We start from the raw sequence: 22,583 nt of genomic DNA, 5'->3' as shown, positions 1-22,583 counted from the left end.
ATGATGATTCTTCTTCAAAGAAAATGGACGATCTCCTGATAAGGGCAAGGTCCAGAGAACAGTTGGAGGTCGGAGTAGCACTATCTCAAGTAGTTCTACGACAGCACGGGTGGATTCTAAATATTCCAAAATCGCAGCTGTTTCCGACGACACGTCTACTGTTCCTAGGGATGATTCTGGACACAGTACAGAAAAGGGTGTTTCTCCCGGAGAAGAAAGCCAGGGAGTTATCCGAGCTAGTCAGGAACCTCCTAAAACCAGGAAAAGTGTCAGTGCATCATTGCACAAGGGTCCTGGGAAAAATGGTGGCTTCTTACGAAGCGATTCCATTCGGCAGATTTCACGCAAGAACTTTTCAGTGGGATCTGCTGGAAAAATGGTCCGGATCGCATCTTCAGATGCATCAGCGGATAACCCTGTCTCCAAGGAAAAGGGTGTTTCTTCTGCGGTGGCTGCAGAGTGCTCATCTATTAAAGGGCCGCAGATTCGGCATTCAGGACTGGGTCCTGGTGACCACGGATGCCAGCCTGAGAGGCTGGGGAGCAGTCACACAGGGAAAAAATTTCCAGGGAGTGTGATATAGTCTGGAGACTTCTCTCCACATAAATATACTGGAGCTAAGGGCAATTTACAATGCTCTAAGCTTAGCAAAACCTCTGCTTCAAGGTCAGCCGGTATTGATCCAGTGGGACAACATCACGGCAGTCGCCCACGTAAACAGACAGGGCGGCACAAGAAGCAGGAGGGCAATGGCAGAAACTGCAAGGATTCTTCGCTGGGCGGAAAATCATGTGATAACACTGTCAGCAGTGTTCATTCCGGGAGTGGACAACTGGGAAGCAGACTTCCTCAGCAGGCACGACATCCACCCGGGAGAGTGGGGACTTCATCGGGAAGTCTTCCACATGATTGTGAACCGTTGGGAAAGACCAAAGGTGGACATGATGGCGTCCCGCCTGAACAAAAAACTGGACAAGTATTGCGCCAGGTCAAGAAACCCTCAGGCAATAGCTGTGGACGTTCTGGTAACACCGTGGGTGTACCAGTCGGTGTATGTGTTCCCTCCTCTGCTTCTCATACCCAAGGTACTGAGAATTATAAGACGTAGAGGAGTAAGAACTATACTCGTGGCTCCGGATTGGCCAAGAAGGACTTGGTACCCGGAACTTCAAGAAATGCTCACAGAGGACTCATGGCCTCTGCCGCTAAGAAGGGACTTGCTTCAGCAAGTACCATGTCTGTTCCAAGACTTACCGCGGCTGCGTTTGACGGCATGGCGGTGGAACGCCGGATCCTAAGGGAAAAAGGCATTCCGGAAGAGGTCATTCCTACCCTGGTCAAAGCCAGAAGGAGGTGACCGCACAACATTATCACCACATGTGGCGAAAATATGTTGCGTGGTGTGAGGCCAGGAAGGCCCCACGAAGAAATTTCAACTCGGTCGATTCCTGCATTTCCTGCAAACAGGAGTGTCTATGGGCCTCAAATTGGGGTCCATTAAGGTTCAAATTTCGGCCCTGTTAAACATTGGTTTAAACCGCTCAAATCTGTGGATTTGAAATATCTCACATGGAAAGTGACCATGCTGTTGGCCCTGGCCTCGGCCAGGCGAGTGTCAGAATTGGCGGCTTTGTCTCACAAAGCCCATATCTGATTGTCCATTCGGACAGGGCAGAGCTGCGGACTCGTCCCCAGTTTCTCCCTAAGGTGGTGTCAGCGTTTCACCTGCACCAGCTTATTGTGGTACCTGCGGCTACTAGGGACTTGGAGGACTCCAAGTTGCTAGATGTTGTCAGGGCCCTGAAAATATAGGTTTCCAGGACGGTTGGAGTCAGGAAAACTGACTTGCTGTTATCCTGTAGGCACCCAAAAAACTGGGTGCTCTTGCTTCTAAGCAGACGATTGCTAGTTGGATGTGTAGTACAATTCAGCTTGCACATTCTGTGGCAGGCCTGCCACAGCCAAAATATGTAAATGCCCATTCCACAAGGAAGGTGGGCTCATCTTGGGCGGCTGCCCGAGGGGTCTCGGCTTTACAACTTTGCCGAGCTGCTACTTGGTCAGGGGCACACCCTGGCTGAGGAGGACCTGGAGTTCTCTCATTCGGTGCTGCAGAGTCATCCGCACTCTCCCGCCCGTTTGGGAGCTTTGGTATAATCCCCATGGTCCTGACGGAGTCCCCAGCATCCACTTAGGACGTCAGAGAAAATAAGAATTTACTTACCGATAATTCTATTTCTCGTAGTCCGTAGTGGATGCTGGGCGCCCATCCCAAGTGCGGATTGTCTGCAATACTTGTACATAGTTATTGTTACAAAAATCGGGTTATTATTGTTGTGAGCCATCTTTTCAGAGGCTCCGCTGTTATCATGCTGTTAACTGGGTTCAGATCACAGGTTGTACAGTGTGATTGGTGTGGCTGGTATGAGTCTTACCCGGGATTCAAAATCCTTCCTTATTGTGTACGCTCGTCCGGGCACAGTATCCTAACTGAGGCTTGGAGGAGGGTCATAGGGGGAGGAGCCAGTGCACACCACCTGATCCTAAAGCTTTTACTTTTGTGCCCTGTCTCCTGCGGAGCCGCTATTCCCCATGGTCCTGACGGAGTCCCCAGCATCCACTACGGACTACGAGAAATAGAATTATCGGTAAGTAAATTCTTATTTTCTCACTAATTATTTTATTCTGTTAACGATTAGTAAAGGGAGTGTGGTTATTGTAATTACCCAGTGTCTGATTGGATGATTGAATAGGGGAGAGTAGCGCATGATTGGCTGTGATAAGCTGGCTCCGTGTTACTGGTCATGGCTCTCACCCAATCCCAACCTCCCAGGGCATGAATTAGATTACAGTAGTGCCAATGTGGAGTAAGTACTACCCTCTCTCCTGGGTGCTCCATTGCCCCTCCTGGTGGACGAAACATGAGCTGGGAATGTCACAGACAGGCCACGGGGGCATCGTGCTTTGGATAAACATAACCTTCTTTCCCCACATCACAGTTCCCCAGTATAATGTTCCTCTGCTGTGACTATCTCTGTTTGGTGCTTATACTGTATAACCCAACGTGTCCTTTTACTGTGTCCTGTGGTTTAGATCGTGGACTACGCTTACAAGAATAACTTTGCCTCATGGTATCCAGAACCTCAGGACAAGTTGTCCTTCGTTAAATCCCTGGTCTACAGCCCAGACTACGATTCCTTCACCATCGACAACTACAAGTGGCCTGAGCACGCCATGCAGATCCAAGACGTGTAGCTAGTCTCTGCTGCGGCGCTTGTACGGTGGCTCTGCTAAACACTCCAGGGGTGTGCGAGGACACAAAGACACTACTGCACATGCAAGCTTCCTCGTGTGAGACTGCAACACTCCGTAAAGTAGACGCAACCTGAAATGATACTAATGTAGCGCAAGTAGTACGTGGCCTGGCCACGCAACCACCCAAGAAACAAATCAATGCTCCAGTGACACCGTGGTGATCTGTAGCCTGTAATTAATAGAAAATCAATCATGCTGGTAGCAGCGACTGTAAAGGCAGTTATCATACTCGCTCCTTCTATCAAGTTCACAATGACTAACAACTCGTGATACAGAGGCGACAGTGGGGGAAATGCATCAAACCTTGGAGAGAGATAAAGATCCAACCCATCAGCTCCTGTCATTTTTCAAACACAGCCTTTAAAATTAGAAGCTGATTGGCTGATACTTTATCTCTCTCCACTGTATCTCTCTCCAAGGTTTGATATATCTCCCCCAGTGCTTTGTTTGACGGTTGACAGGGTTCTTATAACACAACAATTGCTCCCCCGATGCCATACAATTATCAGATGTAAAGTACTGTATATCCATCGCTTACAGTAAGTGGAGGCAGCCGTATTGTAGGCTTACCCATATCATAATAATCCGGTCTGTCCATTCACTAGACACCAGTGACATACTGAGGCATGAGGCATGGATGGGAGAGGTTAGGTTGGGCTAGAGCAGTATTTGTGAGAATGAGGCACACAGTGATGTCACTAGTTCCAGTGTCTTTCCCCAGAATATTCCTCCTCTTGGTTCCCTGGTTCCAGTGTCTCTGATACCCTGCAGGCTTACAGATATTGGCTCATTATGTATAGGCCACAGGCACTGGTTAATACATGAGAAATTGTAATAAAACGTCCATCACATCCACTGTGATCTTCCACCCAAAAACCCCACCGAACTGTAGACCTCACCTGACATGATGTCCTCCATACTGATACCAAATGTAGCTCTGGGCATTATATAATAAAAGGAAATGTGCCAGAGTTCTGATATAAAGGGAAGACCTCAATGTTACGTCCTGAACTCCCCTCTGTATGAGAGAGAGAGAGAGAGAGAGAGAGAGTGTGTGTAGGTAGGTAGGTAGGTAGGATGTTCTAGATTCTATAATACACAAAGCAGCAGAGATAACTGAGGAAATGCAGGTATTGGGACAGGTTACTTTTGCCTATCTAGTATCTAACTGTTGAGCCACAAGGGACTGTCACCAAGAAAACATCTCTGGCTGCAGGACGCATAGTCAGGTCTAGGTGACGTTTTAACGTCCAGTCTCGTCTGTTTTGTAAATGAGTAAAACCTCCTGGAATAATCTTTTTGGATTGTCTTCATCTGCAAGGACAGGCATATACTGTGGGATAGGGGTGGCTCAGCGGTTAAATGATAAGTCTATAAAAATATACAATTTGTCAAAAATTCCCATCTGCATAGCTAGCAGAACTAAGGGGGGGGGGGGGGGGGGGGGTATTCAATTGTGGGCGAAGGGGGCGAATTGCCGTGGCGTTTAAACGCCGGCAACAGCAGCCTGATTCGCACCCTTTGCCCGGACAGATTCGCACCCCTATCGCTTAAAAATGCTCACTACCCTATGGGGTAGCAAACACTTTTGAAAGAGATCCCGCCGTCGTAAAGTGCTGCAGGTGTCATAAGAATTCGGCCGAGGGCGGACAAGTCAGACCCTGTAAAACCTGAGGACGTCCACCAGCAGAGATGTGGGTTGCTTGGACTGACACCCAAGAACATGCTGCATTTTATGGATGTGAGACAGCTGAACAGAGAACCTGCGAGTGCAGTTCTTTTCACCCTTTCTAACGTCCTGTACGGCAGAATTAGATTGCGAGCTGAACATGGCATATTCGGTAATGTAACACTGCGTGCACTACATCCTGCGGTAAGAATGCCTCTATTAGCTGTGACATCCGCAAGATGTAAATGTTTATTTTGGAAGCCGCTGCAGAAGCGTGCGCCCCCTATACCCTTACATACCAGTGTCAGGACTCAGCTCTTGTAACGTTATACTGTAAATGCTCCGACTTGTCAGGCGAATGACTGTTTCTATTATACCAGGACCACCGGGAAACTTTTATACTTGTGACTCCTTTTAAGAAAAAAGATATAGATCAGCGTGTTTTAACTTGTGTTCTGTACAGTGTTTTAGAGCTGTAAAATGTCAGTGATTGGATGCCTTGTCCGTGTGTAATCCTCTCTTCTCACGGCTCTGATAAATGTACATGATCATTGCCCTGCTCTGCGTCGTGTGTTTATATAAACTAAATTCCTGGTGAAGGTCCCTCCCGACATTGGGGGTCATTCCAAATTGATCGCTCGCTAGCTGTTTTTAGCAGCCGTACAAACGCTATGCCGCCTCCCACTGGGAGTGTATTTTAGCTTAGCAGAAGTGCGAACGAAAGGATCGCAGAGCGGCGGCAAAGTTTTTTTCGTGCAGTTTTAGAGTAGCTCAATACCTACTCAGCGCTTGCGATCACTTCAGACTATTCAGTTCCTGTTTTCACGTCACAAACCCGCCCAGCGTTTGCCCAGCCACGCCTGCGTTATTCCTGACACGCCTGCATTTTTTCGAACACTCCCAGAAAACGGTCAGTTGACACCCAGAAACGCCCACTTCATGTCAATCATTCTGCGACCAGCAGTGCGACTGAAAAGCTTCGCTAGACCCTGTGTGAAACTACATCGGCCGTTGTAATAGTACATCGCGCATGCGCATTGCGCCGCAAATGCATGCGCAGAAGTGCCGTTTTTCTGCCTCATCGCTGCACAGCGAACGAATGCAGCTAGCGATCAACTTGGAATGACCACCATTATACGCCGGGCTTCCAAGGTTACTAGCAATGTCGCAGTGCCAACCCCTTCATATAAGATATGTACATTCTACCCCCCCCCCCGAGAACAAATGTATTTCTGTGTCCTTGATGCAAGATGTACACGCAGCTGCCAGACTGTGGCCCCAACCTCGCAGAAGGCACTTTTGCAGATATGTGTGGGGAGGGCACAGATTACTGCGCCTATGTGATGGTGACTACTGTGGGTGTAACAAATTGCCCCCTCGGATCGGAGTGTTCCTTGATGCCAGGCTACACGCAGAAATGGATAACCCAAAGCGAAGTTTGGTGTTGCAAGTGAAAAAGAAAAAAAACTTAAATGAATGAAGGCATTGGTTCCAAAATGTGTGTGGGCAGTACTGCGGCGCTCTTGTTACTTTAACCGTCATGTCGGCCCACCATCCGATGATGTCACTGACAAACGCCACACTCCCGAGAAGAGAAGCCGCTGCCCTGCCCCACACTGGAAAAGAAGCAGGGGATGGGCCCACACCCCATAAATGGCTATATATATATATATATATATATATATATATATATATATATATATAATGCAGCCTACTAACACACTAGACTCTAATACAACATCAGCTGAGCAGACAGCACCTTAGTGATGTCATTGGTTCACAGGTTACCTACTGGTTCAGCCCACAGGACGGCCGCCAATGCGTGTAAGAGAGAGAGGACTTTTATGTCATAGGAAATCCGGCGCAGGAAGAAATAACTTCCTGTTACTGTAGGTAAAGCATCACACAACAATCAATTAGAATAGAAACTAGTAGTAATGTGCTAATGGGGAACCAGACAACGATGTGTACACATACTAATATGCAGGTGAAACCTTTATTATAATTTATGCATAAGACAATCATTGCTCACAAGCACTAATTGGACTTCAAACCTCTTTTTCTTTTCAAAGGCTTTAATTTTCCTTCAGAACAGTCCCCAGCAATCATTCTGCATTACAGCTGGTGGCCACAGCACAGACAGAGGTAGGGAAGTGTTATAACGGAGCAGAAGTAGTAAGTAGACAGGTTCATTGCGGATAGTAACATTGGGTACAGAAGGCACACACACAATCCCATGTCATGATGTAATATCCAGGCCTGTCCTGTCCATAGCGGCCAGAGGTCCTCACACCATCAGCCGAGACCCCGGTATGTACCTGCTTTCCCGCCACACGTTGCTCTCGCCGCAGTTTGACGTCCGTTTCTTACACTGAAAGCAACGATTATATTTCTCAAACTGGTCTAGGAGCAGGTGGCTTCCGGCCCTGGGGGGATAAAGCACAGATTACACGAATGGCCCGATCACTGAGGGTAACCAGTCACAGAAGTGGAATGGAGGACTAGCCTCGTGATTTACATGTACTTACCATTAACAGGCTGGATTTACCATTAGATTAATAGGTACAAAACCACAATCCGTGTTCCCGTCTGTTATTTCTGCTGGACGGAAACTCGGGGAGCAGCGTTGGTGACCCAGCAATTAGTACTGTTCTGGTTGCACCTATCCTGCTATTACTATAGACTGGCAGCGCCCGATTCTGATGGGAACACAAGGCCAGGTGCCCGCAGTGAGTGGAATGCTAATACAGCTTATATACCCACTTGCTGTGTTTGTACAATTGCACCAATCCCCCATCTGCGGGCCACCACTATCACCAGATCATAGCTCTACCCCCGCGCTAGGTGAAGGCGATCCCTCGGAATTTGGTATCCACTTTACATGCACAACACTCATAATAGGAAGCACCTCTGGCTACAAGCCCATGACATGCCTCCCAGGATTCCCCATTTTGCACACATGAGTGTCTGCAGGGGCACCATGGAAATAATGATCCCTATGGAGTATTTCTATAAAAGAGGAGGAACGGAAATTGGCTTAGGATGGTCCCTCTGTACTCCATTGTTTCTGATACTACTCCCTTTTCTTATGCCAATGAGAAAACAGTAAGTTTACTTAATACCACAATAAAACTGACTTAGGTGGTAGATTCACTTTTCAGCAATTTGGCAAAGCCGCCACTGATGGATTTAAAGCGGCAACAGGAATCCATGCTAAATCAGCTCGATTTGTCATTAATCTTCTGCATCTTTGCAGGTTAGTAAATCTAGCCCATGGACTACCTGGCATGTAGATGTTTTTGCATGTTGTGTTCCTGTGAATCAGTGCACATTTCGATAAGAAAGCACAACTGCAAGGATGCAATCGGCATTCCGTACCCAACCCAAACTGCAGCCTGCTCCTGCCTGGGGCGGTTAGGGTTAGGCTGCTGGAGGGGAGGGTTAGCTGTAAAATAAATTACCAAAAACTGCCAGCATGTTCACCTTGGGGATCTGCTATTCCCGTCATTCTGACGCTGAGATTCCTTACCCAACCTCAACAGCAGCCTGCTCCCTCTAGACCCACATTCTCACCGTGCCACCTCCTTGTCTCTGCTTTGCTGCTCCCCATTAGATTGGTAGCTCTCCTAAGCCCTCTTTACGCTGGTCTGTTCCCACTCCTGGGTATGAATGATCCAAGGGTCCAGTTGTCTATTATTATTTATTACGTTTCTTACATAACGCAGCAAATTCCGTTGTGCTTTACAGTTGTTCTGGAATTGATTCATTTGTACTGATACGATGTGATTATCTGTGCCACACTGACAGGAGACTGTGGCTGCCTGATGCTAATTGGCCAGCGTGGTGATAAAGACACTCCCATTGGCTAAGGCAATGGTCTTTCATTGGACACCTCACACAACACATTTTCTTATCTACTGTATGTCCCCGCCCATTGAGAGTGTTTTAACACAGAGCTGTGACTCCACTGGTCGCAAGAGATGCTGCTCATTCCCCTCTGTAACTCCTGATAGGCTGCCGGAACGGTGATGTGGGCGTGTTCCAGCTTTCTCCCCATATCATTGGGTAAATATCGATCCAGCTGATGTATCAAATTGTCTGTATTGTCCACACTACTGTCGAACCCTAAAGATCGATGTTCGTCCCTACTCCCACCTCGTTCACCTGTTACGCCTATTACATAATAAGTACGGCGTATAAATGACTCTGCTTGTTGGTAAGTCTCTATTACACTCTCTAGTTCCCTTTGGACTTTTGTGGGGCCTTTAAAAATTATAATAATCTCTACAGATGGTAATAACAATAATGTATCCAGCTGGAGTCTAATTTTTATTATTACCATTCTCCTGTCATTTCCCACCTAGCAAGATCAGCCTGGGACCTGCAGCAAAATCCATCACTGTCTTGCAGAGGTCTCTAGTGTAGATAGGGGTCTCCCAATAGACACTGTGCCCCGGGCCAGTCTGTACCAACTGCAGGTGGCACAGTGGCTGCACAACAGGGATAGTCTACAAATGCAGACACATCCGAAGATACTCCTATTTAATGTCTGATGGAACAATTCTCAAACCTTGTATGTTCTTGTTTTTTTATTGTATTTAGAATGTAGAAATTTCTTTTTTTATTCCTTAAAGAGTAGTCCTGTCCCTTCCCCGTCAATTCTGCCCCCCCAGCCTACCCGTCACACACACAGGCCAGATGGGTAGCAGTTGATTTAATGACGGTCATAATCCTGACAGTCAAAATACCGACATTCATTATGACATGTTCAAAATGCCGACATGTCAAAATGCCAACATGCGTTTTTAAGGAATTTTTGCCCCAAAAACAGACTTGTTCAAACTTTACCATCCCAGTGGACCTGGAGGGGGAATATAATAGTGTGCCGAGCGCTGCGGTACACTTAGACGGCGTCCATGTCGACCTATGTCGACATTGACACACACGAAAACTCGTGTCGGTATTTTTGCATGTCAGCATTTCAAATGTGGGTATTCTGAACATGGCACAATGAATGTCGGTATTTTGACAGTGTCGGTATTTTGAGTGTAGGTCAGTGGCTGTCAGGATTATGGCCGGCGGTATTGTGTCTGTCGGTAAATCATACTGAGCGCGGCCAGACAGTACAGTATCTGAGGCAGGAGATAACGGAGGTGAGTGTTTGCAGCATCGTGGAAAAGAAAAGTCTGGTCCTGGTGATGTTTGGGGAAATGACAAGGATGAGCAAGGGACTGGATGTGGGAGAAAGGACAGGGAGGGTTGAGGATGACACCCGGCAGCGAGCATCAGGAATGGAGAAGAGTATAAGTTTTCCATGCAGGCACCGGTGACTTCCCGGCAAATCTGCCCGATGTTTAAAAGGGGCAATTATTTAAAAGGCAAGCTCGCTAATGCCTCCATCTGGCAGGTTATTGTATTTATTCCACAGACTGCAGACACAAAGCCAGCTGGTATACAGACATACACACATTATGGAATCAGCCAGACTGTACAAGATAATGGCACCGTCAGGCCATGTGACCATAGTGTGGCTGCACTCACTTGATGAAGCGTTCCTCGTTGTGGTCCCTGAGTCTCTTCATTTCCAAGCTCTTTGACCAGTCTTCCTGTAATCCCTTATGCAATCTGTGAGTCCTCTCGTACTGAGCCGCTCTGTCCAGCGATAACCTGGGACATAAATGTGATGAAAAGAAAATTGCAGCCGAAACATACCAATCGTTTCCACTATTATCACCTCCCCAAATGATCTGGTTGTCCCTTATATTAGCTTCTGCCTGCACGGTGCCACATAAACCTAAATGCGCCGCACTTCTGCTAACACACTGAAGTGTGCGGAGTTAGTATGGATGCCTCTAGCAGTAACGTGAGAGCTGAGAATATGACATTTCCCGCACAGAACGGTGGCGCTATGGTCTATACTTGTGATGGGAGAGGTTACGTACTGTTCTTTACACCGCTGTAACATGTCCGCTTCCTTCCTCTGCTGCACCAGGTCGTTCAGTATGGCTAGGCGTTCCAGGTCTGCCGCAGTCTGTAGCTGGTGCTTGGAAACCTCCTGGGCCCGCCTCTTCTTCACTGCCAGCTTTTCATTGGTCATATCGTTCCTGCCAAATATTGGCTGGGTATCCTCAGCGTCAGGAGGCGGCACAAAATGGGGCTTTATTTTCATCTGCATCAATAGTTGGGAGATCAGGAGATTATGTTACTTTTTAAGGAAACATTTATGTCCATAACTGATTACGGATTTCAGTGCTGTAACTTGGTGCTACATCTGCTCTTCCCATGACACACGGATTGCCATTTGCCTATACATATACATGCAGGTCTTTATTCAGACAGCCGCAATTTCTGCATTATGTGGGGGTGATTCAGATCTGATCATAGATGTGCTGAATTTTGCACATCACGATCAGTTTCCCAGACACGCGGGGAGACCCCCAGCACAGGACTAGTCCGCCCCGCATGTCTGGCTCTGAAGATGGCGAAGAGGAGGAACCTGCTGGCCGGCACAAGTATACTCTGGGTGCAGGGTGTGCACTGACGAGGGGGGGGCATGTGCCCCGCACACCCTGCACCCATTATAAATACACCTACAGGATACCTGCACATTCTAAAGCCTTGTCATAAATCTGTGTCTACTTTGCTGAGCATAATAGATGCACTGCTACACTGGGGTTCTTATTGTCTGTTCCAGGCAGCAAATAACTAAAGCGTTTCCTTTGTGCTTGTACTATTTTCAACATTTAGCGAATACGTGCTAAAACAGCACCTCCAGGCGCAATCCAGCCTCTTCTCACCCAGGTGCGACAAGGGGAGGTAGTCGCAGCTCAAAAATTTGCATATGTGAATAGGCTGCCAGTGGCAAACGCAGGATTTCTAGTGGGGTGTTTCCTAATGCAATCTGCAAATATCCCACTCTGCGGAATATGGAATACAGTATAGATGATCTATAGTATAGGCTGAATCAAATATATTTCAATAAAATAAATAAGTGGTCAGGAAAAGGTTAAACATACTATAATAAATAAATGCACAAACATTATAGAACCAGTACTGCACTTTCTAAACACACATTCTCCAACCTCATGGTAAGGCACCTGTCTCTTCTTACTGGTAGCTACTCTTTGGTCCAGTGCACTGAATGAGGGCTCAGAACCACACACACAGAAAACTTAATAGAAAAAACTGCTACCACTGGGCAGGACGCGGCAGTGACTTTAGTAATTGCATTATATACCAATGGTATTGTTGTCATAATTTGGCACTTGCCAAGAGGAGGGGGGTTTCTGGGCAACCGGAAACCCCCCCTGCGTTTGCCTATGGCTGCAAAGGGGCAAATGGATTTGCAATCACTTTTTGCAATTCCGAATGCAGCGGATTCTGAACACGGCCCACTGTAAGCAGTAGGTATATAAATAAGAGATTATACAATGAAACAAAACCGCCACTTAGTGTTATCACGTAAACATAAGAAGAGCAAGTTTATGGCCAGACAGTTACATCCAGTACATGAAAATTCTATACATTTGGCAAACGTAGCGGTAGGAACAGCTGGCACGGCCCACGTAATCTGCCTCTGCCTGCCGTATTATCACATCTCCGTGCAAATTACCCAAACGTTATTATCTACGTTTCTGCTCAGCCGTGTCATTAACATATTATAAAACAGCTTGTTAGTACTTAGAATGTAATTGATCACTGCAGGACGTTTGTGAATTACAGTGACATTATCATAAGAAAAGTCATTACTTTTGAAAACAAAACATTGTGTACAGTAGCTGTTGCTAAGCGACATCAGCGGCTGCAGGCACGGGGAAGACACGTGTCCCACCTCCACTCCGTGCTGCAAATGTACCTTTATTTATGACCATTTTTGTCTTCTGTATTCATGCTGCTGCCACGACCACTGAACCTAAAGGTCTCCTCTCATAAAGGATGACTTGTAATATCAATAGACCTTAATATACACATTACATATAGGGGGCAGGATGTACTAAAGGGAAAATGCAGTAAAAACCCCTGTTTTCTGGGCTTTTAACGCATTTTCATATGTACTAACCCCTGGCCGCTGGGTTTTCGCCACTGAGGGTATCGCCATCTTTTCATGGCAATACCCTATAGAAGCCTATGGGCTTCTTACCCCTCCCCCCGGCATACCCTGGTCCCGGAACCCAAACTCCTCCTCCCCCTAGCAACACAGATGGAGGTCCTTCTGGCTGCAGGGAGGAGAAGCCCAAGACTGATTTGCCTGCTTGCCGGCCTGGGAGGTGACGGAGACCCCCCACATACCTCACAGGTATCACGGGGTTGCCTCCGTCACCGCAATGCGATGTTAATCGCATATGTTAGTACATATGCGATTAGCATCGCTGCGGTAGGCCCCGATTTATTTTAATACATCCCGCCCAGGGTGCGATACTGCTTTGGATGCAAGTGGCATGCGCACAGAACTTGCGCGTTTCAGCATACTGCTCATGCACCAATGATGTCGGCGTCTGCATATGCGCCAAATTGGTATATGCACACAGATGGAGTTCACTAGTGGATATGGATTGATCCGTCCGCTGATGGAGCACACTACCCATAAAATTATCATTTCTGGGTGATGACCATGTGAGTGCACGCAACTGTTCTGTCTCGTGGGAGGGCCGTGTGTGCCGGCTTTCCTGGATGACGCAGCACACGGGCGGAGACGGGACGTAGAGATCTTTTTGCAATCAGCATGGGTTGGGTACAAGTTCCAATACTGATTATAATGGTTGTGGATGTAAGAACAGTGGACGGGGCAGGCTTCCACACACGGATTATTAGTATAGAAGGGCGGATTCTCGCATGAGGAAGTAAGTAGGCTGCTATACAGATGCACGCGCCTCAGAAGCAGGCCCAGAATGAGAGAATGCATTGTCCCTTTAATTACCTGGGTGTCCAGGGCGCTCTTGTATAGGACCATTTGCTCAGTCTTCTCTCTCAGATATTTTGCCCTCTGAGCAGCCAACCTGTAATGTGAGAACAGAGGACGGGTCAGTAAGTATTTATCAGTGAGAGCCCCCAACGCTGGAACATGTGACTGTATCGCTGACACTGTGGAATCCATGTCCCCGATTGGTCAGATACTTCTGCAAATAACTGTGATTCAATTCTCTGGAGCTTTATTGCAGCAGATCATGTTAGCAGCTAACAGTGTTCTATTATTTACTAACACACCTGCAAACACTCAGTATCTAGTCATTATGTCAACACTCAGACGGTCAATATGGTCCGTATGTCGACAGTGAACATGTGAATGTCGGCAGTCACAATGTTGACATTAGAGGGTTTAGGGTAAAATTAGGATGAAGAGGTATCTGAGGGGGAAGAGATGAGGGAGGCAAGAAGGGCGCAGGAGTGGCCAGCCCTTAGAAATTAGCCACACACTATAGGGGCTGCAGCTCGGTGCAGGACAGAGAAGGTCTGGGGAGGGAGGAGGTGGAGCAGCCAGAAAGGGTATTATCTCCACCCTGACACTGCCCGTGGTAAAGCAGAAAACATTTACAAGGCAAACCCAGGTTGGTTTTGCCTTGTAAGTGATTGCTGCTTTAAATAAAACGCACAAGTTCATCCAGAATCTCGGAGATCCAACCGCCTCGCACTGCATTACCCCCGGCCCATTATCTTTATCTGATTAATTACACTAATAGAAGCAAAATTTTAACCACTGCCAGGGGCTCCTGGACGTTTACAATTCAAACCTACCTATGTAAATGTCATGATTCTCAAAAGAAAAAAAAATAGGTACCATGGGGTACAGACGGGTCCACTAGAAGCCATTGGCACTTTAAGAGTTTGAGAGTGTGGGCTGGCTCCTCCCTCTATGCCCCTCCTACTAGACTCAGTCTACAAACTGTGCCCGCGGAGATGGACATGTACGAGAGAAGGATTTTACACAGATAGTGGCGAGATTCACACCAGCTCACACACAAGGCAAACCAAGCTAACCAGCTTGAAACATCAGCAACGCCTGAACAACATTACTTACCAAGTAACGAAACAGTACTTACCAATAACTAAGCAGCACTGAACTAAGTAACCACTGCAGGATCACGAAGCGCTGGGCGGGCGCCCAGCATCCTCTATGGACTACGAGAAAAGGATTTACCGGTAGGTAATTAAAATCCTATTTTCTCTTACGTCCTAGAGGATGCTGGGGTCCACATTAGTACCATGGGGATGTACCAAAGATCCCAGAACGGGAGGGAGAGCGCGGAGGCTCCTGCAGAACCGATTGACCAAACTTCAGGTCCTCAGAGGCTAAAGTATTGAACTTGTAGAACTTTGTGAACATGTTCGACCCGACCAAGTAGCCGCTTGATATAGCTGTAAAGCCGAGACACCCCGGGCAGCCGCCCAGGAAGAACCTACCATACGAGTAGAGTGGGCCTTGAGAGACGTAGGACACGGCAGGCCTGCCGTAGAATACGCATGCTGGATAGTGAGCCTGATCCAACGAGAGATCGTCTACTTAGAAGCAGGACACCCAATTTTCCTGGGATCATACAGGACAAACAGAGAGTCCAATTTTCTGTGACGAGCAGTCCTCTTCATATAGATCTTCAAAGCCCTCACAACATCCAAGGACTTTGATGAAATTGAGGAGTCAGTAGCAACTGGCACCATAATAGGTTGGTTGATATGAAATGCCGACACTACCTTCGGAAGGAACTGCGGACGTGTCCTGAGCTCAGCTCTATCTTCATGGAAGATCAAGTATGGGCTTTTACATGACAAAGCCCCCAACTCCGACACACGCCTAGCAGAAGCCAAGGCCAACAAAGTGACAGCCTTCCAGGCTTCCACGTGAGAAACTTGACCTCAACCTCCTGTAGAGGCTCAAACCAGTCCAACTGGAAGAACTGCAACACAATGGTAAGATCCCAGGGCGCCGTAGGCGGCACAAATCGAGCCTGGATGTGCAGAACTCCCTTCAAAAAGGTCTGAACCTCAGAGAGGGCAGCCAATTGTCTTTGGAAGAAAATGGATAGGTCTGAAATCTTCGAGGATCATTCCTAGAAATGACAACCTCCTGGTTGGTTCCAAATGTGATTTTGGAAGATACAGGATCCAACCATGTTCCTTGGAAGTTGGGTCGTGAGAGCTATGGACTGTAACAGCTTCTCCTTGAACGATGCCTTCATCAGCAGATCATCCAGATACGGAATTATGTTCACCCCCTGTCTGCGGAGGAGAATCATAATTTCCGCCATCACCTTGGTGAATACCCTCGATGCTGTGGAGAGCCCGAATGGGAGGGCCTGGAACTGAAAGTGACAGTCCAACAATGCGAATCGAAGATAAGCTTGATGCAGCAGCCAAATCGGAATGTGGAGGTACGCATCCTTGATTGCCAGGGATACTACGAATTCCCCCTCCTCCAGACCTGATATCACTGCCCTTAGAGACTCCATTTTGTACTTGAACTCCCTCAGAAAGGGGTTTAGGGATTTTAAGTTCAGAATGGGCCTGACTGAACCATCCGGTTTCGGTACCACGAAAAGGTTTGAATAGTAACCTTTGTTTTGCATATGAGGACAATAACCTGTGCCTCCACCAACTTCTGGACGGCTTCTTGCAGGACAGTCCTATCTGCCAGCAGAGCTGGCAAGCCTGATCTGAAAAATCGGTAAGGAGGGAGATTTTGAAATTCCAGCCTGTACCCCTGGGACATAATCTCTTGCACCCAGGGCTCCAGGCCAGAGGACACCCAGACATGACTGAAATGTCTGAGTCTCGCTCCCATTGGCCCCACCTCCGGGGCGTGCAGTCCACCGTCATGCGGAGGACTTTGGTGTACCTGAAGCAGGTTTCTGTTCCTGGGAACCTGAAGCCGCAGGTTTCATGAACTTGGGCCGACCTCCCCTAAAGAAGGTGTTGGACGGCTTGGCCTTTCTGGGCTTGTTAGACCGAAAGGGCTGTGATGTAACTGAAGAAAAGGGTTTCTTTGGAGCAGGTGTAGCTGAGGGAAGGAAGGGTGACTTACCAGCCATAGCCGTGGAGATCCACGCATCTAACGCTTCCCCAAAGAGAGCCTGACGTGCGTAGGGTAGGGTCTTCACACTCCTCCTGGATTCCGCGTCAGCAGACCACTGGTGCAACCACAGTCCTCGACGAGCTGATACTGACATGGAGGAAATCCCCACAGCCATGGAACCCAGGTCTTTCATGGATTCTACCAGAAATCCTGCCGAATCCTGAATGTTACGTAAAAACAATTCAACATCACATTTCTCCATAATATCCAAGTCCTAAAGTAACGTGCCTGACCACTTTACTATAGCTTTGGCAATCCAAGCACTGGCAATAGTGGGACGTAGTATCGCCCCAGAAGCCATGTACATGGATTTGAGCGTATTATCAATTTTATGATCAGCCGGCTCTTTCAATGCGGTGGATCCTGGAAGAGGTAAAACCACCTTTTTTGAGAGTCTGGATACTGACGCGTCAACAATATGCGAGTTTTCCCATTTTTTCCTATCCTGAGTCTACCGGGAAAGGAAATGCCACCAGAACCCTTTTAGGTATCTGGGATTTTTTATCCAGGTTTTCTCAAGCCTTTTCAAATATAGCATTTAATTCCTTTGACGCAGGGAAGGTTAGCGAGGCTTTCTTATTTTCAGTGAAGTAAGCCTCCTCAACCTGCTCAGGTGTTGTATCTGCAATATTCAACACATCCCTAATAGCCTCTATCATCAACTGCACCCCTTTTGCAAGGGATGCAGCCCCCCGCAACACATCCCCGTCACCTTCTGTAGTATCAGAGTCGGTATCATCCTGCATGATCTGAGCAAGAGCACGTTTATGGGAATATATAGCGGGGAGTCCTGATGTACTAGAACTGGGCCAGACTGCCATAGAGTTCTGTAAAGCCTGAGTTGCAGATTCATTTTGTGCAACCCTATTTGAAATCTGAGAAATCATAGATTTGATAGAGGACAACCACTCAGGCTCCCTTGCTGGAATCTGTGCTAAACCAGTGCAATCCTGATTACATGGAATGGGATCATCTTGAGAGGACATATCCTCTGCAGCATATGACACAGAGTCCCTGGACATTGCTTAATGGAGACCACTATGTACCGCTGAGCCTCCAGAGTGCAGTTAATACTGCGCTCCTACCCTTATGCCACCATCTTCACACCGACCCCCCGCTTGCTTGGGGGTCGGTGACTCACTCGCCACACATCTTCAGCTCTGTAAGGGGGTGGCGGCATGCTGCTGGGGTGAGCGATCCCCTGTGGGGGGGAACGATCTGTCCCGTCAGGAGCTCAGTGTCCTGTCTGCAGAGATAGTGGCTCAGGCCCCACAGGGCGGACACTACTCCCCCCCCTTAGGCCCACGCAGCAGGAAGGCTGTTGCCAGCAGCCTCCCTATAAAATAATAAACTCTAAACTTTACTAGAGAAACTCTGTAGAGCTCCCCTAACTGTGACCGGCTCCACCAGGCACATTTTCTAAACTGAGTCTGGTAGGAGGGGCATAGAGGAAGGAGCCAGCCCACACTCTCAAACTCTTAAAGTGCCAATGGCTCCTGGTGGACCCGTCTATACCCCATGGTACTAATGTGGACCCCAGCATCCTCTAGGACGTAAGAGAAAATGCGGTTATCATTAGGAGTATTCAGTACGTCATTATACCAGTGGTTCCCAAACTTTGTGCCATGGCACCTCAGGGTCCCACAGGGCCCAGTCCCAAATCAAATGATTTGCATGCCATGATTCGAGAAAGTTTGGGAACCATGAAAACCACTGCATTATGCAAAAGTCTTCCTGAACCTGGGAGTCAATTAGTATGGATATACCGCCATCTTGTGGTAGATTTAAGCAGGACTATGAAAAGGTTGGTACCGTCAAACTGCAGCTATGTCAGTTTCAAGGTGAATTTTTCTCCATGTCGCACATTGGGAAAGTGAAATGAAAAAGTGCTATTGTCATTGCTACAAAACCAGCCTCTTACATAACTGTACTGGCACTCATTGTACAAAGCATGAAACTTCTACTTTATCTGGAACCCCTGTTGTGCACCTAACGGCTATAAATATCGGTGCGGAGAGGGTAAGGGTCAGTTACAAGCTCCCATTGTTAAGCTTTGCACAGCAGGAGAGGAGATGCTTTCATCTATAGGGGAATCAGACGGTCTGTAGGTTGTAATACATAAAGGACAGAAGTGAAGTGTTAGCTCCGTCATACAGACGTCAGACTAGATGGTGTCTGTCTGGTGTACAAGCAGTGGGTGTAAATTAGAGGTTACTCTTCAGCAAGCTGAACTTGTTCCAGTCTGCCCAGCAAGTCCTGGTCCTGTTTTTCCCGCACTTCTTTCCCTCTCCTGTCAGCCATCTGCTTGGTCAGCGACTGGTAGAACTGCTCATGTTTTAGTAACGCTGGAGGGGTCAGCGGCCTTTTCTGGAAAATGTAGGATTTCTGGAATTAAAGGTACAGTATAAGTACATTATAATGAGGCCAGACAGGAAGCAGACACTTTAATGATGTTATATAGTAGAATCTCAGGTGCAATTGTACTGAGTTAAAAGAAACGATATAACTGGGCAGTTCAATTCCACAAGATGGCGTGTGACGCGTTGCTCCACAACGGCACATCGCAGTAACATCGCAACTTTCTACTGCGGGCTCCACTGGGCTCCACAAGGATTGGACAATGGGGTGTACAGTAGGAACTTGATCCGAGGCACCAACAGGCTCAAAGCTTTGACTGTTCCCAGAATGCACAGCGCCGCCTCCTCTATAACCCCGCCTCCCAGCACAGGAGCTCAGTTTGTCAGTTGGTGCTGCAGTAAGCAGGCACATAACAGAGGGGCTGCTCCAAGCAGCCCTGAGAAAAGTTTTTTATGATGTAAAAAGTGAAGACTTCAAGGGCAGCAGCGGCGGTAAATGTCTTGTGACATTCTCTGCTGCAGCTCCAGCTCTCCCCAGCGGCGCTGTACACTCCCGAGCCCTGGTTGCCGGGTACCTACAGCGGAGGCTCCAGTTTACTTCACGTTAGACACACACAGCTGGGGCTCTTCAGGATCGCATGGCCGCGCTTCGGGAGGTGGTAAGTGGGTCCCGCTTGCGGGACCCGGTCTTTATCGCGATCCGGCGCGGTCAGTGGGAGGAGGGCCGCGCGCGCTGGCGGTGGACACTGTGGCAGTACAGGCGATCCCACTAGATCACCAGGGCATGGGCGCAGGTCAGGTTTTCTCTCTAAACCAATTATATCGCCCACAGTACCCGGTGGTTTTGCCAGCAGACGGGATAAAGCTTAGACCTGAAGCCCCTCCCCCAGCCCCAGGGCGCCATTTCTAGCAAGTGTTCCCGCCCTGGAGCTGCATCTCTGTCTCTCCCTCACTCCCTGTCAGTGTCTGCGGCGCCATTACTCCTCAGCTCACTGTTCCTGGGACTGCTTGGGCAAATCCTCCTATGTAAAGCCGCCTGGTTGTCAGCGCTGTGCCTTTACATGACACTTAAGTATTCTACCTGCCTTTTTAGTCAGTGTTAGTTAAGAGAGTGCATTTAGTCAGGGTTTTATAGTACAATTACCCTGTGATATACATCCAGTTCTTACTGTGTAGTGTTATATCTATTGACTATATAGCTGTGTAAGCTAGTCCAGTGCAGTATTATTGTCTGTAATAACCTCTGCATTGCACAAACTGTGACTATTTGTGTGTGCATTTGATAGCTGAGTGGTGTCCATCTCGTGTCTTTCACTGAGCCTGCTATCCCTATATTCTATAACCTGAGGGGGCTTGGTGCGTCAGGTGTTATTTAATATAGGATTTTCACAAAGATATACTGTATTACGTATTTTTCTCTGTGATTTAGTCACCATATCTCTCCTTTATCTCTGCTGGTGCTGACTACACTGCGCAGGGGTTTGGGTTTGGGATATAGTGCTGCTGATAATTGTACTGTGTTACCTCATACTGCAAGTTATATCATGTCTGCTTCTGAGGGTAACGGTTCTGGGGCGGAACACACTGCCGGTGTTGCTGAAGCCACAGGCACATGTGGGGAGAATATAGCAGCTCTGGTTCTGGGGGCTCCTTGCCCCACAGTGGGACTGTGGCAACGGAGGCACACACTGACCCTCCGTGGGCCGCTTTTTTCACGCTTCTGCATACGCTAGTTCATAAACTAACTCCCCCTATGGGACCCCCAATGCCGGTACAACCGTATGTGGTCCCTGCAGCTAACCCGCCGTGGGCGGACGATTTATCTGCTCAATTAAAGAAGTTGAACCAGTCCTTGACTACTAAAAAGTCTGACCGTCGCTCGCCTACGTCCAAGGGGTCCTCTAAGCGAGCGCTTATCTCCTCACAATCCACTGCTGTCACTGACACCTCGTCTGATGAAGACAGCACATATATGTTTCAAAAAGGAGAGATTTGTCCTGCACCGGCCTAATTAGATATATATGAGATGATGATACTTAAACCAAAAGTCGGACAATAATATTAAATATTCATTATTCTCATCTGTCCATGTGGCGGTGCGCCCAGAGTCAAAGAGAAGGTCAAATGTAACAAAGAAAGAAAAAGTATGACTCTTGTTGTATCGTGTTGTCTAATGATTAGTGATGTGTATAAAAAATAGTCAATTCTTTATTTCTACTCTTAAAATATGTGGGAACTCAGCACAAAACAAAAATCAATAATGAAATTTAACATAAATGGATATTAGCATTCCAACAATGGGACAAATATTCTCTGGAAAAAATTGGGAATGTTCAGATCTTGTTTATGCTTAGATAAATGCATATTGGAAGATAGCTACATACCATGCTGCTTCCGTCTGCCAGAGATCTGTACAAACTGTGTTTGTATTAATAAGGCCCTGAATAGGGATGATTTCAAGCGAGGGACCACCCCCTGACTGAGATCTAACCCTGATAGTTCAAGTCCGTCTTGGAGAAAATTGCATACGATGAACAAAAGTGAGATCTAGACGCAGTGAATAGGAATAAGTGAAAGTGGTGATCCTGCTGTTAGTGTTATCTCACTAGGTACTGAGGTGGGCTAGGTCAGTACCTAGTTGGGCGACCGCTAGGGAATACCCAGTGCAGTAGGAAGACTGCATTCCCTGTGAGATAACACTAAAAGCAGGATCACCACTTATTACTTCACTGCGTCTAGATCTCACTTTTGTTCATCGTATGTAATTTTCTCCAAGACGGACTCGAACTATCAGGGTTAGATCTCAGTCAGGGGGTGGTCCCTCGCTTGAAATCATCCCTATTCAGGGCCTTATTAATACAAACACAGTTTGTACAGATCTTTGGCAGACGGAAGCAGCATGGTATGTAGCTATCTTCCAATATGCATTTATCTAAGCATAAACAAGATCTGAACATTCCCAATTTTTTCTAGAGAATATTTGTCCCAATGTTGGAATGCTAATATCCATTTATGTTAAATTTCATTATTGATTTTTGTTTTGTGCTGAGTTCCCACATATTTTAAGAGTAGAAATGAAGACGGCACATATACTGACCCCTCAGGTTCTGACTCAGATACGGCTGATGGGGAGGGTAGTTCACATGTGGATGTTCCTGATCTTTTGGAGGCTATTAAA

The 22,583-nt window shown here is 47.4% G+C and overlaps 2 protein-coding genes across 5 annotated transcripts in view; one reads left to right on the top strand and one right to left on the bottom strand.

Annotated features, from left to right (window-relative positions):
• ME3 (malic enzyme 3) overlaps positions 1 to 4,299 on the top strand; it is a 336,344-nt gene extending 332,045 nt beyond the window's left edge. For all 3 annotated transcript variants that reach the window (XM_063951375.1, XM_063951373.1, XM_063951374.1), the window contains one exon: positions 3,094 to 4,299. In XM_063951375.1, the coding sequence (XP_063807445.1) occupies positions 3,094 to 3,255 (162 nt within the window). In that variant the 3' untranslated portion in view covers positions 3,256 to 4,299. The remainder of the gene's footprint in view (positions 1 to 3,093) is intronic.
• Positions 4,300 to 6,961: 2,662 nt separating this feature from the next.
• Positions 6,962 to 22,583, bottom strand: part of CCDC81 (coiled-coil domain containing 81) — a 112,401-nt gene continuing 96,779 nt past the window's right edge. For both annotated transcript variants that reach the window (XM_063951371.1, XM_063951372.1), the window contains 5 exons: positions 19,264 to 19,433; positions 13,902 to 13,980; positions 10,927 to 11,153; positions 10,526 to 10,651; positions 6,962 to 7,410 (listed from right to left, as the gene is read on the bottom strand). In XM_063951371.1, coding sequence (XP_063807441.1) covers positions 7,272 to 7,410; positions 10,526 to 10,651; positions 10,927 to 11,153; positions 13,902 to 13,980; positions 19,264 to 19,433 — 741 coding nt within the window. In that variant the 3' untranslated portion in view covers positions 6,962 to 7,271. The remainder of the gene's footprint in view (positions 7,411 to 10,525; positions 10,652 to 10,926; positions 11,154 to 13,901; positions 13,981 to 19,263; positions 19,434 to 22,583) is intronic.

This window comes from Pseudophryne corroboree, chromosome 2 (genome assembly GCF_028390025.1).
Source record: "Pseudophryne corroboree isolate aPseCor3 chromosome 2, aPseCor3.hap2, whole genome shotgun sequence".
NCBI lineage: Eukaryota > Metazoa > Chordata > Amphibia > Anura > Myobatrachidae > Pseudophryne > Pseudophryne corroboree.
Note: the sequence above shows the minus strand (reverse complement) of the source record. Positions and strands in the feature narration are given on the sequence as shown.